General features: G+C 39.0%; 1 protein-coding gene across 4 annotated transcripts in view; it reads right to left on the bottom strand.

Moving 5' to 3' along the window:
* Positions 1 to 19,535, bottom strand: part of MAP2K5 (mitogen-activated protein kinase kinase 5) — a 254,155-nt gene that overhangs the window by 218,980 nt on the left and 15,640 nt on the right. For all 4 annotated transcript variants that reach the window (XM_045823533.1, XM_045823535.1, XM_045823534.1 and 1 more), the window contains exon 3: positions 12,881 to 12,948. In XM_045823533.1, the coding sequence (XP_045679489.1) occupies positions 12,881 to 12,948 (68 nt within the window). The remainder of the gene's footprint in view (positions 1 to 12,880; positions 12,949 to 19,535) is intronic.

The following is a 19,535-nucleotide window of genomic DNA, read 5'->3' as shown; positions in this document are numbered from 1 at the left end:
TCAGTCACTGTAATGATATTAAGTATGCCACTTGCCAGTTTCTCTAAACCAAGTAGATAGGATTTGTATTTTGTTTTCTACAATTCTTCCAAACCCAGGGAACATTTTCTCCTGCTGAAATACTAGGTTTGATCTGTGTTTGTACTAACAGAGAATCTGTGTTCCACACAGTAAAGGACTTCACCACCAAGGACAAACTATAAAGGGCAGTGATTAAACCCATGGCGCGGGCCTACTCTAGGCAAATGACCTCTGAGGAACAGGCCTGGTGAGGACCAAGGGGCCACTAACAAGGCACCAGGTCTGGGAGCTCAGGCCACTGCTTACATGGCACTCCCTAAGGGACAGGATAAAATGCAGGGCCACAAACAGTATCCCCTGGAACAGAGAAGTCCCGAGGGACCACAAGGCCTGTGCTGCCCAGTAAAGTGAGAAGGAACTTGAAAGAGTCAGAGGGTCCACCCCAGGCGATGTAACACTGGCCGTGTTTCGGCGCAGCACCTCGGCGAGGAAGCGCTGCCCCTCATCTGCTGGTCTGTGAAATGAAGGTGGCGCCCGTCCACAGGACTAATGTGGGACTTACTGAGAAAATATTAAGACAGCGCTTAGTAAGCTGCAGATCTCGATCCTCTCAATGTTTTTATATGTTCTCCCTTTAAAGGGATTCTTTCCCATTTTGTCCCAAATAGTGATAAAATATAAACAATGATGACAAAGACTTCTACTAGACAAAAACAAACTGAAAAAACAACTAACCAAACAAACAAAAACCTAAATCCTGTGTGCCAAGATGCTCAACATGGTTCAGACAGAAAAGTAACAAAGTGAACCATTATAACATTCATGAAGTCATAATCTGAAGTTTCCTAAATAACTTCCTGACCTTACTCTCTATAATCCTATCTTGGCTTTCATTACCCAATACAAATCCCTGCACATAGTAGGTGCATGATAAGTATATATCGCTTGAAATGGGGTCCAACTTGACTCTGCCACTTACTAACTTGCAGTGGCCTTCAAAAAATCATTTAACCTCAGTGAACCTTAGGTTCATCCAAATGAGAGTAAAGAGATCTATTCCATGACATATGATTAGTGTGAAGCTCGAAATTAAATGGTAGCAATAGAATTAGTGAGGGCACATTGTAAACTGTAATGCATTATTAGTAGTTGAGAAATTAAAAAGTGATCCACTTAATACTGTAACAATATTAAGCACAACACTGTTTGAGAAGTGCTCTAGCATTTAAAACTACAGAAATAGTTATGTATAAAAAGTACACAGTATTGTGCTCAAACTGAATGTATCAGCAGCAGTTATAAAATGTGTTTCCTGCTGGTGTCCCTTGCAGAATCCGTTACATGTAGTAATTGCAGCAATAATCAATAAGCTAACTGAGTAAAAGATTAATCAGTTTTGTGATTGCTAATGGAATCTCCAGACCCAGACTCAGATTAGTTTCAGAGATCCTCTGAGATGTTCTTCAAAATCCTTAAACAATTTTAATAAGGATGTGACAAAGTTTAGCACAGTTATCCAAAAATCTAATTAATTTGAAACAGAGGGCCAGAATCAACTAGGGGATAGCAAGTACAATTTTTGGCTTTGTTTTGTTTGCAAGTTTATCAAACAGTGTTCCTATTTGTTATGAACCCAATTCTAATTCTAACAGCACAATTCAATCAATAATTACCACATTTTTTCTTCATGGAAATCTGCCATATGAAAAACTTCAGTTCCAAAACAGCAGTTTAATTTTACAAGGCACGCATTTTCTATTAAAAGAGAGAAAGGAGAGAGACAGAGAGAGAGCAACACACACAGAGGATTGAATACCTGCTGTGTATAGGCTCAGCACTACATATCTATGCTTATTCATTTGATTTGTCACAACCATATTCTATTCTGAGAGGATCACCACTCCTATTATTTCATAGACAAAATAAAGGTTTTATCAGTGAATCAAGAAAAGTACTTCTTTCATCCTAGTCCATGCACTCAGAACATGAAATGTTATGAACATGAAATGCCTTTAAGAGCCAAAAGGCAAGTTATCTCCTATTTCTCATACCTCAAAACATTTAACCAAATAAAGTGAGCTACTGGGTGGAATGCTGAGCTGGCGAAGACTTGGCTTCCTCATTCACACCCTGTGTGGGCTGCGCCACACCACCTGCCCTTTCAGAGGCTGGGATGCACAGGACAGCAGGGCGCAACGCCAAGATTCCTGCACCGACAAGGGACCTCTCCCTCTTTTTCAGCGACTCTCTCTAGTTTTCCCACCTCCCTAACCACCCTACTCAGTTTCCTGTATAAGTGGTTCTTTCCCCACCCCTCCTTTAAGTGCTGGAGTTCCCCATAGTTGTTCATCAACCTTCGCTTCTTATTTTAGACTCTCCTTAAGTTAACTGCAGCCACTTCAAAGGTTTCAATTACCAGAGGAGTCATTGAGACTAATTAGGAGCTGATGAATCACAAATCTTTATTTTCAGCCCAGATTTCTCTCCAAAGATTCAAAACACACCCAATTGGTTGTCCAAAGGCTCCTCGAATTCAACGGGTCCCTACCTCTCCCACCCCTCCTTCATGCCCTACACCTGTCTCCTGCCACCTGGGTTCACCATCTCAGTAAACAACATCACAATGACCTAGTTTTCTGAGCCAGGTATCTGGAAGCTTTCCAGAGCATCTCTCTTTCCTTCTTCCCCACACTCAGTCAATCACCAGTCCTATTCTATTCACTCTGTGTCTTCTCAAATCCCTCAGGCTAGGGCCCTTCATGATCTAGCCCACCTTCCTGCCCAACCTCATCTCATATCTTTCCTTCCCCCCTCACTCACAGCCCATACCACACGGAATCACAATAGCTTGTCCCGAATGCACCAGGCATCCTTTCACCTAAGCCTTTAATTATACTCTTTTCTCTGCCCAAAACACCCTTCCCAGTCTCCTTATCCTGGCTTACTCCACCTAGGCATCACCCTCTTCAGGAAGGCTTCTCGGTCCCCAAAGCTAGATCAGATGCTCCTTTTTTGTGCTCACTGAGCATCTAACGCTTAAACTCTTCATAGTATTTATCCCGCAGCCTGGTAATTACGAGCTTCTCTCACCCTCCCACAACGAGCACTGTTTCCTTTTGTGTTAATCTCCCTGACCTGACTGTGAGTTCCTTCAAGAAATAAACTACATATATGTTCATTGCTCCTCCACCACCTGGCACAGCACTTGGCCAGACAGCTGCCATCCCATAAATATTTACTGTGTGAAAAATGGGCTGTATGAGTAAGATGACAAATCAAGGAGTGAGTGATCTCAGGGACATTTACTGGCTGTGTGACCTTGACAAAGGCATGCAGTTTGTTTGTGCCTCAGTAATCTCAGCTGTAAAAATGGGAAAAATACCTCCCTTGTTCACCTCATCAAGGTGTTGGGAAGATCAAAATCGAAGGAGCTGGTATAGAGAAACCTTCTTATAAAATTCTTGAAACATTATCTGGAAGTAGGCGCAGTGTATGAATCCCCCACTTCCGAGTAATAGTACATAGAAGAAAGTGTTTATGACAACAGGGTGACACAGAAACCACTAAACAAGGTTACTGAAATTTTTAGGCCAAGTACAGAAAGAAATATAAGAATTTAATTAATTTACAAAGGTTGAGTCAGTATCCTTTCCCTTTCCCTCAATTACTACAGTACTATATGTACTACAATAAGTAAAAGAGCTCTTATAAGGTACATTGATTCTTTTCTGAAAGTTCATCAAGGGCAGAGACCGTGTCTCATGTACTTTCTCTTAATGCAGAGGTATTAACATGTGGCCTATATGAGCCTTAGGAAATCCGTAAGTTCCTAAAATTATCTGAAATGTCACATTGTGTACATGTATCCTTTTCTGGGAAAAGAATAAACAATTTTCCACATTTTCAAAAAGGTCTGTGTCCTCCAAACCTAAGTAGGTACTGCCGTACAAGCCTACCGCTGCGCCTTAAACATAATAGGTGCTCCCCAGATGTTTAAGGGACGGAGGCAGATGGAAACTAGTAACAGGCGTGATAACTACTCTCATCGGCTGTGCCTTCTAAATTCGTCAGTGGCAAGCCTTGCCTATCAAAAAAGGTTTATTTATTATTCTATACATTTATAACACAACAGTTTCCTAAATCTCTACTAGCATGCCTTCTAACAGACAACATAATCAGCGCAGTGTTTCAACTTATAAGGAACAGCATGCTGGTTTTTTCCTAATAATGATAAAAGTTTCAAATTCCTGTTTTGTCAATACTGCAAGCATACCCCATTCTATGTAGCTCGGTCAGTAATTACAGCAATAATCAATAAACTAACCAGCTATTTGCAGTCCATAGTTAATTTATTAGTTTTCCCAGTGAAGAACCCAACAATCTTAACTCTGTCAAATAACTACAAATTCAATTACAACACTGCTCAGACGTGTCATCTGTTAGGCCTTCTCTCAGTTATTTCTTATACTTTACATTGAGAGGCTTTCCCTCTGTGATGCTGACCTTTTAGGAAGCACACAACTGCTCAGTGGTTGAAAACAGCACACAAAGCCCATCTGTTTTGAACACCAAATTATTGGCTACAAGACTTACCTGCTTACTTGGCTTCAGGTCTCCCCCCCTCCCCCTGCGTCCACATTCACCTCACTGCCCCTGCCGAGGTAACTACAGTGTGTGCATTTTCTTCCTTAAATGACCCTGGACGGAAGAGCAGCATGTGGTCATGGATTAACCAGATGATGATACAGCACAACGAAAAGTCCTCAGTGAAAGGCTGACAGGGAACAACTCTGGGGCCTGTGTATAGGCTGTTATTGGATAGATGTATTTATTAATGATTTGAAAACGAAAAAGACAATAATTTGGCCAAGTTTAATGACAACACTATTTGTTTTGGATATTAAAACCGTAAGGGATGTTGGAGAGCTCCAGATGGTCTTAACAGAGGTTTGGGCAGCCAGCAGCAGATGAAATTCAACTTGGACAAGTTTGAGGTAATGCACATTTGCAGAGTTTAAATTTGTATTCAGCAATGGGTCCAAAACTTGTAGTATCCTCTCGGCTGAAGCTTTCAGAGTCATCATCACAGTTAACCTGAGGCAGTGACTACACTAACCTTTCACCTATTGCTAGGCTGTAGCAATTCTACTAAACTTCTAAAGTAGAGGTTTAAAATGGTAGCTTCAGAGAACCTGCCACTTAAATAAAACAGAACCGTCAGGTCATGCAGACAGCAGGCCAAATGGGACATTGCTTCACAAATAGACTGCTTATTTAGCCAGTTCCAATAGTGCTTTGACAAAGATCTTGCCTACTGCTAACCTGCTGTTTAATTAATTAATTAATTAATTAATTAAATCAGTTCTGGCCTGTGCAGTTCAGCTGGCTGGAGCATTGTCCTGCAGACCAAAAGGTTATGAGTTCTATCCCCAGTCAGGGCACAAATCAGAAGACAACCAATCTATGCTTCTCTCTCACATCAATGTTTCTCTCTCTCTTTCTCCCTGTTCCTCTCTCTCTTTGAAAGCAATGAAAAAAATGTCCTTGGGTGAGGGAGGATTGCATGAATGAATGGAGGAATGAATGAATGAATGAACAAATAAAAACAAGTCTTGGCGAGGATGTGAAGAAAAGGGAATCCTCATATACTGTGGGCGAGATTGTAAATTGGTGCACCCACTATGGAAAACAGTATGGAGGGTCTTCAAAAAATTTAAAATATAACTACCAAACAACCCAGCAATTCCACTTCCAGGTATTTATCTAAAGGAAAAGAAACCTCTTAATTTGAAAGATATATACACCCCTACGTTCATTACGGCATTATTTACAATAGCCAAAATATGGAAGCAGCCTAGGTGTCCATGAAGAGACAAACTGAATAACAATGTGATGATATACTGGGTTGGCCAAAAAGTCCGTATGGTTTCTTTCATAAAAGAAAGATACATTTTTCATTTTTACCAATAACTTTATTGATTTGAATATTTTGAGTATGTTGGCTATCTCCCACATGGTAAAATGTTGATTTTTCTCAATTATCGTCTTGATTTAATCACTATCAACTTCAACTGGCCTGCTGGACCATGGAGCATCATCCAGGAAGAAATCTCCAGCACAAAACTTTGCAAACCACTTTTGGCACGTTTGATCAGTCCCAGCACCTTCTCCACACACTGCACAAATCTGTTTTTGCATTTCAGTTACATTCTTACCTTTCTTGAAATAATAAAGCATAATAGGCAGAAAATGTATATTTTCTTCCATCTTCAATTTTAAGTATTTTTTAAATGCATGTTGATGACAGTTATCACAATACAATCTAACAAAATTGTTTCAAATGAAGTTAAAGACAACTGAGTGCTACCAGAGCCATCTTACAAAAAAAAAATCAAACAGCTTTTTGGCTGACCCCACGGAAAATTACTAGGCCATAAAAAAGAATGAAGTCTTGCCACTTGCAACTGCATATACGGACCTAGAAGATATTATGCTAAAGGAAATAAATCAGACAGAAAAAGACAAATACTATATGGTTTCACATATATATGCTGAAAAAAAGATAAACAAAATAGAAATAGACTCATAGATACAGAGAACAAAGTAATGGCTGCCAGAGGGAGGGGGTTGTTGGAATTAGAGAGGGTGAAGGGGTTTAAGAGGTACAAACTTCCAATTATAAAATATATGTCACAGGATGTACAGCACAGGGAATACAGTCCATATCATAATAACTTCATTATTACACTTGCCATGGTGATCACATCGTAAGGTATGTAAATGTCAAATCACTATGTTGTACACCTGAAACTAATTAATGCTGTATGTTAACTATATATCAGTTTATGCTCTTTTGGATCTATTTCCTAGGTTGATAATTTACTGTATTCCTCTAACTTTATTGTAGCATGTTTGTACTCACCTTTCAGATATATGAAGAAACTACCCCTCTTGTTTCCGGTAAAACTGGCCCTGAGAGCACAGAGACTCACCAGGAGCTGCCAGCTATGTCCTCACACCTTGGTGATGCCCCACAGCAATCCTGCTGCCAGAGGCCCACCATCACCTTTGAAGAGGAGCTCCCAGCCATAGTCCCTCAGGGGCAAGTGATGTACAACATTGTTCTGCTCCTTCTTGCCAGCTGGGGTGACACAGGACCCTAGCAGAATCAACCTACAGGCTACCCCGAGCTGAACTGGGAACACAGCAACACTGATGAGAAAATATAGGCACTACCGTGGCTGAGGCCTGCTTGGGCTCATTTTTCCTTTGCTACCATGAGCCACATGACAAACCAATCGTTCTAATGCAACTTTGAGTGTGCTTCTGCTTCTTGCCAGTACAGGTGCCGCAAGATATTTCACAACAGGGGCTAACTAAGGGGCTGCTACATTTTTATCATTAGTTCGAGGTCATTCAAAAGTCCCAGACAAAATAGAGGAGGGAGTTAAAATAATCAGCTTCACTAAAAAATGCATTATTCATTGACTAGAATGAGGAAAAAAAACTTTACTTACAGCTTAGAGCATGTTATTGAGAAAAAAATGAAATAATTTCCAAGATGATTTATTTATTTCATTCAGTTTCTCACTCTCTTCACCATCCCTCCACCCTGCTAGGAGAATACCTTAATATCAGTTCGTTTGGACAGACTGGCATTGAATCCGGGGAGCAGGTGCTTACCGAAAACTGAGCTGGTTTTCCACTTACAACGTAAGTTCAAAGTAGGACCTACTTAACACAGGGAATATTTAAAAGCACTGAGTACAAAATGAGCTTTTTCAATGTCTTTGCCCTTCAACAGAAACTTTCTAATAGCAAAGGCCCTGGAGCTGTTAAATGTTCCACTCCTAATTGGGCAAGAAATTTTGGGGTAAAACTGGACCTAAAAGGTAAGGAGAAAATCTTAAAAACTTTAGAAGCTCACAGAGTATTTTTTATATTCAATGATATTAATAATATTACCTCAGTAGATGCCAAAACAAAAACATCACCTGAAACCACCAGGAGCGAAGAGGCTGGGAGCCAAAGACCTGGCTCTGTGTCTAGACCTTCCATCACCAAAGTGACCTCCAACTCAATCTGATCTCTCTGGGCCTCCGTTTCCTTCTCGGTAAAATGAAACAGTTGGACAAGACCTCTAGTCCTCCCCTCCAACTCTGCAATCTCCAAGTTATGCATACTAGGTAGGATAAAGCTCATCATATCTCAATTTACCAAGTGCTACAGAGGTCAAAAAGTACTTTTCCTCATGGTACTCAACATCCAACAGGGTGCACTGTGGTCAAATGTACCACAGGGAATACTTACACTTTACTAAAATACAAGGGCTCAGCCACAACTAGAGGCATTACAATTAAACTCATCCCATATGTTTCTGGCAATGTGGGAAAAAATGATGTAAGGAGACAGAGTGGGCAAAATGAAGAAAATTATTCTTGTTACTACTGTGCTACACTCATACCAGCGCCTCAGTATCGAGAGAACCGGGTGTAATCCTTTACTAGATACAGGACTGAGCAGAAACAAACATGCATCCATGTACAAATGTAAGACGTACTGCTGAGTTTCTCAATGAAAGATCACCCAAAAGCAAAGGTTAACGTTAAAATACCCCCCCCCCCCGCCGTATATAACTGGACCTCAGTGATACCTAAAGCTTAAGATGAACCAGTAAATAGGGCCCAGCATTGCTGTTTGATGCTGTAAGGAAAGGCAACCAGCACTACCAAACAACAGATGCAAAGAGATGGAAGGAGAAAAGCAGCATACTATCTTTACTCTTTCTACAAAATGACAGAGAAAACAAAACAAAAAAAATGTACACTACATTCAGGGAATTTTTAACAGGGTCCTTTAAAAAATTAGCAATAATCACATATTCAGGGTTCAGAATATGCAGTTTGGGTTTATTTTTCTCCTAATAAAGCATTTCAAATTCTAATTAAAAAAATACTTTATAGAGGAATCAAAAAAGGTTCAATAATGTCAGAGCAAACACCATGATCCCAGAAGTGGAATATTCTAACAACATAACTTACAAGGAACTACACTATAAAAACAGATTGTTGATTAACACAAACTCATAACAAAATGCAGAGAGCTATTGCACTGGTAATAACACTTGGCTGCTGAATTCTCTCAATACATTAAATATCTCCTTGGAGACCAAATTACGTTAAATTTTCTTAAAGACAATTTATTATGGCTTTGTTTTTTTCTCATTATCTCTTAAAAATATATCTAATGAAGAAAATACAACTTCTAAGTAACTTACGTAAAATGGTACTGATGGGCGACAACAGATTTAATATGTTGGTTACCATTTAAACAGCACTCAGCAGCCTACTGTCCTGACAAGTCTTTACCACAACTCGACATTCCACGCATCACATGCATCAAAAACCGCCCCACGCCATTGTTACGGCACACATAAAATTAACAGCCTAAGGCTGCTGGCAATTTAAATAATTGATAAGTTTTCAATTAAAAAGGCAACATTTTCAGGTCTCATACCAAAAAATCTGTTTAAATTACTAGTAAAAAAGAAAAAAGCAAACTTATGCTACTGTTGGCCCAAAGCCAGAAAATGCTTATAACTGATGGATTTTTTAAAAAAGTAATTCTACAAGTTACACTTTAGACATTGCAATTTTTAAATAAACTTTAGGTAGAGACTAGTGCTGTTTATTCATGTAACCTTTGTAATCAATGGAAAGGAATAATTAAAGGATTTATGGTAAAGCGTTTCTTGTTTTGCTTTGTCTATGTGAAAGAAATACTAAGGTGGCTGCAAAATACTGACTACATGAAAAAACTGAACTGATTTTTTAGGGGTTTTTTTTTTGTTTATTTTACAGTAAATAAGTGGTCATCTGTCAGTATCTTCCTGTGTTAGCATCCAATCCTGGAATCAAAGTTTTTCAGAGCCAAACTGAACCTAAAAAATAAAGACCAATGCAGGTTTTTAATAGCAGGTTGGCAAGTGAGGACTATCAAGCAAAACCTATTGCAAGATTAGGTCCAAATGGTTCTCTTGATGGCAGAACTGGAACAAAAAGGAATTTCAACCATGAGAACCACAAGAGATCAAAATGACAGCCAACCAATGTTGTTTGCGATCTTTGAGAAAGAGACTGCCTTACTCTCTGTTTTTCACATGTTATTCAGAGCCTGACGCTGTACAGACAAAGGTGGTGTGAGGGGTAGGGCCATTGCAACACACAAGAGGGCGAAAATCCATTTAGGTTTTAAATGACTTAAAACTTATCCCTCAGGGATATTTTCACTTAAAAATACTTTGTGCAAGCACTCAGAATGAGATAAGTGGAGATCTGCTTTAAGTTAAAATTCTTTGGGTGCCTCAGGTTCCATCTCTAAACATCTGTTAAGTGAATGCATGAGAAAATCTGAGCCCAATCAGCCTGACCACAGTCCACTGACCACTACCAAGTCCTTAAAAAAGTTTCACCATCCATAGCAAATTAACACAAAGAATAGTGCATTGTGTTTTCACAGTAAAACTAAATTTACTCACTTTAATGGTCATCTTTTGAGATTATGTAATGCCCAATGTTTTAATCTTCAAATAACTCACACTTTTTTCTTTATTAACAATATAATGGTTAACAGTAGATAATTTTATTAGTTTATGTATTAATGTTTTTATTTAGCAAAATTAAACATTACCAGGCCTATGTCTATCCTCCAACCTGAAAATGAAAAATTGATTAGTTCATGAAATCCAAATAGCTGGATCAATGAGCTAGATGATTTCTGTTCAGATTCTCAAGAAAGCTGAGAAACTTTTAAGTTTAAAGATAACTACATAACTGTAATATTTTCTTACAACACCAAAATAAGCACTACATTTGAGAAAATAAGCACAAATCATAAGGAATACATATGATAGCTATATAAGGTGTTACATAAACACGAATCACTCAGCATTTAATAGTGGTGGTAACACAGAAAGATCCCAATACTAATGTACAAGGGGTGGCCAGGAGAGAAACAGTGTAAAACAGTAAAGGATCATGGGCTTTGGCATAAGGAGAAACTGAACTTAAATTCCACATTCAAATTCATTAGTATACGACCTTCAGCATGTCTGTTAACCACAGCTTCCTCATCTAAAAAACAGGAATGATAATATCTACCTCACGGAGTGATTATTAAAACCAATGAAATTAAAAACCATAAGCATCTAGAATACAGACCAGGCAACTAAAAAAATAGAAATGACTATCATTATCATTATGATCACATGCAGCAACATTCTTTAAAAGGCACGATTTGCCAGATCTTCCCCAAAGTAGATTATTTAAAACACAAGTGTGTTCAGTGGAGCTCAGACATGATGAAAGAACACCGATGTCAGTAATGCACTCTGCAATGGATGTATATGAAAAAACTAGAACCCGTCTATGTGTGTGTGTTTTCTAAAAATAAGCATGTCACATTCTCAGGAGAGTGAGCAATCAATACCAGCACTAGCCCTTTCAGTAGACCATCCTACTCTGCCTTTCAAGGTGCCGATGAGCCCTGGTCTAAATTCTCAAAGCACAAGGACTCTCAAAGAAGTTAATGGGAAGTCAATGGGAAATTGACTTTTCCTACTCTGTGCAGCTCTAAATGCAACGCTCTGTTAATCATGCCATTCTTCTTGTTCTCTTTCCTCCTACCCTAAATTAAAACTATTGGCGGAAACCCACACAGATATTTTATAGTTTTCATTACGATGAAACAACACCTTAGGTTGAAGTTGAAGTCTATCAAAAACCTACAGCCTAACTGTTGGCTAAGATTAGAGTCTCGCTGAAAAGCAAGGGCCCCAAGTCCATCATTTCCACCATAATACCACTTTGCATTTGTATAGAACGTTTGTGTTTGCAAAGGGCTTTCAAGACTATTCCCCCATTTGATCATTACAATGACCCTGTGCCACAGAGAGGACAAGTATTATTATCCACAATTGACAGATGAGGCAACTACAGCACAGAAAGGTTAAATGATTTGCCTAAGGCCAGGACGCCAGAAGAGAGCAGTGGTCTCCTGACTTCCAGTCCACTGCTGTCTCCACCAGGCCAGTGGAAAGGTTTTGTAAATGCATGGCAAACTCAGATAAAATAAAACAAGGGGGAATAAAACAAAAGGAGGAAAGAGTAAATCAGGGCTCAGGGAAGCTGTATGTCTCTTCATTATAGTTGAATTTTTCAAACTTAGTATTAAAGTTTTAGAAATGTAGTCTTTTTTCTTGTTTATCTACTTTAGTCCTGAAACATTAATGCAAATTTTCATTGAAATCCAAAACACAAAAGAAAAGTCATTTCAGGATATATTTAAATCACTTTGATTCAGTAAGTAACCCCACAGTAGTTCAACTTGGTATGGGTGCAGGGGGGTGGTAAAATAACTGAGAGTACATCTTTAAATCGTGCATCCATATTAAGCCCGCAGCTACATAATAACTATAGTCTGTTTGGAAGGGTGAAAGAGATCTCCAGTTGAAAGTAGATTTTGAAAAATTTTTTAGAGCCCAGGGGTTCATTTTTAATGAGCCGTTACTTTAAGTACTGCATAAAAAATACAGGAAATTGATAGCCCATTTAGTCTGCACCATACCTAATGCAACAGTCATTAAGATGCATTATTCTTAATGTTCATGATATGATCAGTAAGTGTCTTTTGGAAAGAATGCCCTTCACTTTCACATAAGGAAATCTTTGAAAGCCTTATACACTATATAGAAAAATGTTAAGGCAACTGTGATTTACTTTTATATCTTCACTCTGCCAAGAAACAGCATCCTAGATTACAGTAACATTTTTAAGATAGTCCTCATTTGTAATATACTTACATATGACAGCATTGCCTTCATTTCTTCATCACTTCTCACTGTAATTCGATCACCATCTTCATCTTCATCTGTTTAAAAAGCAACATAATGTAAGTAATAAGATTTGCATTTTCTAATGCACAAAAACCACGTCAGCTGGAAACAGGATACACTTAGTTTTTACAAACTGGTAGCGAAATCCTCACACATCTCAACATCCTATTTTGGGGAATACTGAGGTTTGTCATTTTTTTAAAGAATACAATCAGAATCTCAATAAATAACTAGGATTTTTTGGGACAGCTGAAAATTAAAATATGGCTCATGCCATTCGTGACATATATTTATGAGTATGACTAAAACAGGTTTGGTTGGGAGAACTGTGGAAACCAGAGACGGGCCAGGCCTGTTCTACTACCTGCTTTTTCTCTTCCTCTCTTCCAGGCACACCGACGTGTCACAACAGCATGATAAAAACGGCTAACGTTTATTCAACACCATTATACACAAGGCATTATGATGTGTGCTTCACATGCAGTAAACTACTTCTTGAAAACACCTCACAATGATCCTATAATGTGGATAGTGTGCCCTGATTATTATTATTATTCCCTTTTTACAAAAGGAAAAACTGGGAGCCTTGTATAAGGTTAACTTGCAAAGCAACTCTAACACAATTCTCCCCATATTCTGCCCTACCTAGTAGCTCTTTCTCTTTCTGAACAGTTTCATTTGCACTGAACTCTCACATGGTGATTCATGGTATTTTGAAACAGTCTTGAAATCAGAGAATAATAAGACTACAAAATATATAACCAGAATGTATAAATTTGACTAAGTGTACCATCAGAGCAGCCATATCCAGAAATAATAATGTACTCATTTCAACTACACTTCTCTTATTCAAAACAGTTTTGAAATATCATGTTTATAACCTGCTTTAAGAACTAGAAGATACACCATGTGAAAACATCAGATCTCATTTTTAACCCTAAACAAAACTGTCTTCCAGATCACTCACCTACACTAACCTGTCAAGCAGAATTCAGAATGACTTTTGGCTATTTCTAAATATTTAGCTAGCTACTTCATCTTTCTAAAGATAAAGATCTTTCAACAGGAGAACAGCCTATGTGGTCAACTCTAACTGTATAGTTGAAAGAAAAATGCTAAAAACATTGAGAACAGCAGCAGCATTGCTGGAAGAAGTAACAGCCTCCCGGAGAAAACTTAGACGGGGCAGCTCTCTCCTTTGGATGTCTCAGCTTATTAAATCAGACGTGCTATTTATTTAATTTGGTCACTCAGGTATCTAAGTGCTGATTTGATCAGATGTACAGAAACTGATCCCAGGCCTGGCGAAACAGATGAATCCCTCCTCATGAAAAGAATAAGCTTACATCGTACACTCTGGGGATTCTTACTGAAAATACAGACCAGTTCAGTTCTGTTCAGCACAGGGCTCTTCGCCCACCAGCCCTCCCTCTTGTCCAGTGGCAGTTCTGAAGATATCCCCCTGCTCACTGACCAGGCTATGGAAACCCTAGGAGGGAGCTTGTGTTGTTCCCAAATAGCCTATTTCAGAAAAAATGCTACTTCCTTTTTCTCTTCAGTAGCCAGTAGCAATCTGACATCATGATAGAAACCACCACTTGAGCCAGCCCCGCTCAGTGATCAAGCCTACAGCTCGTGCTGGGATTTTCTCTCCAAAGCATTTATTCCTGGATCTTGGTTCACCTGCAGAGAGTTCCCCAATGGAATGTAAATCAGTATCATCAAGTTGCAGTAAATATCTACATAGGTAGACTACCTAAAGTCACTGTTGGCATTGTGCTACCAAGAGCTGCCTATTTTCAATATACAAGGCACACGATGGTCATGTTCAGTAACAAGGGCAGCACATTCCTAGGAATGTTGCACATACAAAGGATATATAGGAATCTATCATTTTCCTTCTTTCTTGTTTTTTCTTTTTATCCTTACCTGAAGACAATTTTTTTCATTGCTTTTAGAAAAAGTAAAAGGGAGAGAGGAAGATGGGGAGAGAAACATCGATGTGAGAGAGAAACAGTGATCAGCAGCCTTCTCATACACGCCCCAACCGGGGATTGAACCCACAACCTGGGTATGTCCTCTGACCAGGTTCAAGTTCACAGCCTGGTCAGGGCACATACCCACAACACTCCTACCAAGTAAGCCACACCAGCCAGGGCTCTTTTCTTTTTCTTTTCTTTTTTTAAGTTACAGAACCTATAAAGCCAAATTGGAGGAAAAATACCATTCTAGTTTTGTTTCTAGATAGGTTCTAGAAACTAGTATTTTCAAGGTTAAGTCAAAATTTTTTCTTACAAATTCAAGAAACAAAGGGGAAAATCAGATATAGTATAAAGGACTATAATGTTGCATATTATTGCACATGAGAGCACTTTACATTTTTGTTTTAAAGCCAACTCAAATTCTCTGTTTAGATGTGAGCTAAACTGAGTTGTTCTTGATAAAGTCCTGAACTTAGGAGTACTTCCAACCTGAACAAAGCAGCTTTTGTACACCTCATTCTTCCACCAGAGCCAGCCACCGAGATGGAGGTTACAGAGGGGCTGCTCATCCTCAAACTTTAACACGAACAAGACCGCAAACGTGCTGTGCACGTGGGGTGGGGTGTGGGCGTGCTTGGAGTTTGGTGAAACGGGAAAATTCTTTCTGTATTTTGTAAAGAGAGGACATGGATTCCAGAAGAACCATTCAAACCATGGTCTCTCCACATCAGGAACAACAACAACGAAGAGTTCTCTCAGCTCTCAAAATCAGACTTGAATCTCTAAGGCTACTTAAAACAAGAGAGTCTGGAATTCTAGAATGCTATGAAATCTCTTACTGATTATTGCAGCATAAAACTGAGCGAAGTCAGCCACCAGAATAATTTCTTATCTAGTGGTTCCGTAAAATGCAGCTATGAAACACTACAGGGGTGTTTTGCTTTAAGTGGACAGAAAACTGAGACCAAAGGGCCGAAAGAGCAAGCTGAGGGGTGAAGCGTTGCGTGCCGTCCCATAGGGGTCTGACCCTGAGAGGAGTTCTGAGAAGCTGAAACAGGCTTTCTAACAAAGCCTGAGGATAAAGTCAGGCTTTCATATAACACAGTGATTAACAGTTCTCAAGGATTAATAAAAGACCCTATTTTATGTACATATTGGTTTTCTTTACAAATTCTCTTTGAGGGACTGATTTACTTTAATAATTGTGGTTATTAGTTTTAATGAAGACTCCTTGATCCTGTCAAAGAGAAGGCTAGGTTGGAAAAGTAATTACATTTATGAAAAGACGGATGATTCCAGCCAAAATGCAAAATCCAGGCAATCTAACCCCTGAGGGCAGCCCCTAAACAATCCACTAGCTATGATGTTTAAAGCAGAATACCACCCTGCCCGGTGTGGCTCAGTTGGTTGGGTGCTGTCCCACAAAGTGAAAGGTCACCGGTATGATTCCCGGTCAGGAAACATGCCTGGGTTGTGGGCCTAGGGACCGATGTTTCCATCCCTCTCTTTCTCCCTCCCTTCCCTTCACTCTAAAATAAAACAAATAAAACTTTTTAAAACATAAAAAATACAGTAAGAACACAAGGTCTGACCAGACAGTATACAGCCATGTAATATGAAAAACCAAGACAATCACTGAAGAAGATACAAGATAAAAAATACATGTACATAGGACAATGATGCCTCAGTCCTTTTCAAAGTTATGACCTTTTGGGGGAAATTTGGTTCATTGGTAGCAGTTTGAATCAAGTCATTAGCAATTACAGCACAATGTTCCTTCTGCTCTGGTAGCAGAAGCCATGGAGTGAATTTTGCCATGACACTTTTCATGCCAAGATCCTATGTCAAAATCTCAGACACAGTAGTTTTTGAAATCTCCAGATCAGCTTCTGGGTCTTGTATCGTCAGTCTCCAATCTTTGTTGATTGCAGACCATACACACTGCACATTCTCAGGTGTTCTGCTTGTTGCAGCCCTTCCAGAACGTGGATCACTTTCAACAGATTCTTGACCATCTTTGAAGCGTCTGTGCCACACTTTTATTTGTGCTGCACTCACTGCATCCGCCCCAAAAGCCTTCTGAATCATCTGAATAATTCCCATGGAGGAATATTCAAGCTTAACAAATTCAATGCAGATTTATTGTTCTATTTGCTCAGTCATTTTGAATGTAATGGCCATACAGTACACAAGCTCACCCAGCGGCATCTACCACTGACTAGTACAATAACTAGTACAGTGAAGTCATCATTATTCATGCATGCACATTCCAATCCACTCTCCTTGGATGCCAGGTTACATTGATATTGCCCAAACCATTCTTGTTATATTCACAATGGCTGGACTTTTTCCAAACAGACTTCATACACTTATCTCTAAAGACAATGACCAAAGAAGACATACAACAGGTACATGAAAACATGCTCAACATCACTAATCATCAGGGAAATGCAAATCAAAACCACAATGAGATATCAGCTCACATCTGTTAGAATGGCCACTATTAAAAAGCCAAGAGATAACAAGTATTGGTAAAGATTTAGAGAACCCTTATGAACTATTTGGTGGGAATGAAAAATGGTGCAACCACTATGAAACATATTATGGCCCTGGCTGGTGTGGCTCAGTGGATTAAGCCCCAGCCTGTGAACCAAAGGGTTGCCAGTTCAAGTCCCAATCAGGGCACATGACAGGGTTGCAGGCCAGGTCCCCAGTAGAGGGTGCTGGAGAGGCAACCAAACATTAATATTTCTCTCCTTCTCTTTCTCCCTCCCCTCCCCTCTCTCTAAAAATAAATAAATAAAATCTTTTAAAAAGCAGAAAAACATTATGAAGGTTCCTCAAAAAATTAAAAATACAATTACCAGAGGATACAGCAATCTTACTTCTGGGTATACAGGTCTGTCTAGAAGGTATCCAGACATATAATATGAAAAAAATAGAGACATTTCTTGAAGAAGATACAAGAAACATTGTACATAGGACAATGATGCCTTAGTCCCCTTCAAAGTAGGCACCTCAGGACCTCACACAGTTCTCCCAATAGCCATCAGTTGCCCCATCATATTTTCCTGAATCTTCTCAATGGTATGAAATCTCTTCCCTTTCAAAGATAATTTTAGTTTTTGGAAAAGCCAGAAGTCACGGGGTGCCAAATCTGGGCTATAGCGGGGCTGAGTCAGCTGGGTGATTTGATGTTTTACCAAAAAACTCTGCACAAGACATGATGCATGAGCAGATGTGTTGTTATGATGAAGCTGCCAATCACTACTTCCCATAGCTGCAGCCTTCTGAATCATCCAAATAGTTTCCACAGAGGAAAGTTCAAGCTTAATGCAAAATTTGATACAGATTCTTTGCTCTACTCACTCAGTCATTTTGAATGTGATAGCCACACAGTACACATGCTCACTGAACAGCATCTGCCGCCCCACTGACTAGTACAGTGAGGCTGCCATTGTTCACCATGTGCATTCCAGTCCATTCTCCTTGGCTGCCAGGTTATATCAATGTTGTGCAAACCATTCCCATTATATTAACAACGGCTGGACTTTTTCAGGACAGACCTCATATATCCAAAGGAAATGAAATCAGGATCTTGTAGAGATATCTGTACTCCCATGTTCACTGCATTATTCATAATAGGCAAGATATGGAAACAACCTAAATGTCCATCAATGGATAAATAAAGAAGATGCTATACACACACACACACACACACACACACACACAACAGAATATTCAGCCATGAAAAATAAAGATATCATGCCATTTATGACAACTGTATGAAACTTGGGGGCATTATGCTAAGTGAAATAAGTCAGTCGGAGAATGACAAATATTGCGTGATATCACTTACATGTGAAATCTAAAAAACTCAAACTTAGAGAAACAAAGAGTAAAGGGGTGGGTTGGGGAAATGGAGAGATATCGGTCAAAGGGTAGAAACTCCCATTTTTAAGTGTAACAAGGCCTGGGGATCTAATGTATGGCACAGTGAGCCCAGCTATTAACAATGTATGTACACTTGAATGGTGCTCACAGAGTAAATCTTGAATGTTCTCACTGCAACGAAGAAATGGTAACTATGTGATGGAGTGAAGGTGATGGAATGGAGTAATCATCTTGCAGTATATAACCGTATCAAATCAGCACATTGTACACCTTAAACTTACACAATGTCAATTACATCTCAATAAAGCTGGGAAAAATTTTTAAAAATAAAGACGATGACTTGACAGGTATGATAAGTTAATAAAGGGTAAAAATGTAGAAACCATTACCAAGCAATTTAGTATAACGATAACTTAAAATACTCATTTCAATAAGAAGTTGGACATACACAGCCCATCTAGCAAAGGCTTTGGCTATTTGCCTATCAAACTGGATTAGCTATAAAAAGTACACTAACTGGAACTATAAATCATAAAAACTTACTAAAATGGTGCAGAGTTTCAAAGTATAAATATATTAGTGAAGAACAACAGAAAGTAGTGGTACTAAGAGAGAAGTAGAAAAAATAATTTGAACTCTTTGTCTTATACATGGAGGTTCTTTGCCATCTGACCAAAAAAGCATTACGGATATGACCAAGGGGGGAAGGTGCAATAGATCTGATACACTGATTCACAATAAGAATT

The sequence above is a fragment of the Phyllostomus hastatus genome, unplaced genomic scaffold, assembly GCF_019186645.2.
Source record: "Phyllostomus hastatus isolate PE091 unplaced genomic scaffold, TTU_PhHast_1.1 phas_scaffold_501, whole genome shotgun sequence".
NCBI classification, from domain to species: domain Eukaryota; kingdom Metazoa; phylum Chordata; class Mammalia; order Chiroptera; family Phyllostomidae; genus Phyllostomus; species Phyllostomus hastatus.
Note: the sequence above shows the minus strand (reverse complement) of the source record. Positions and strands in the feature narration are given on the sequence as shown.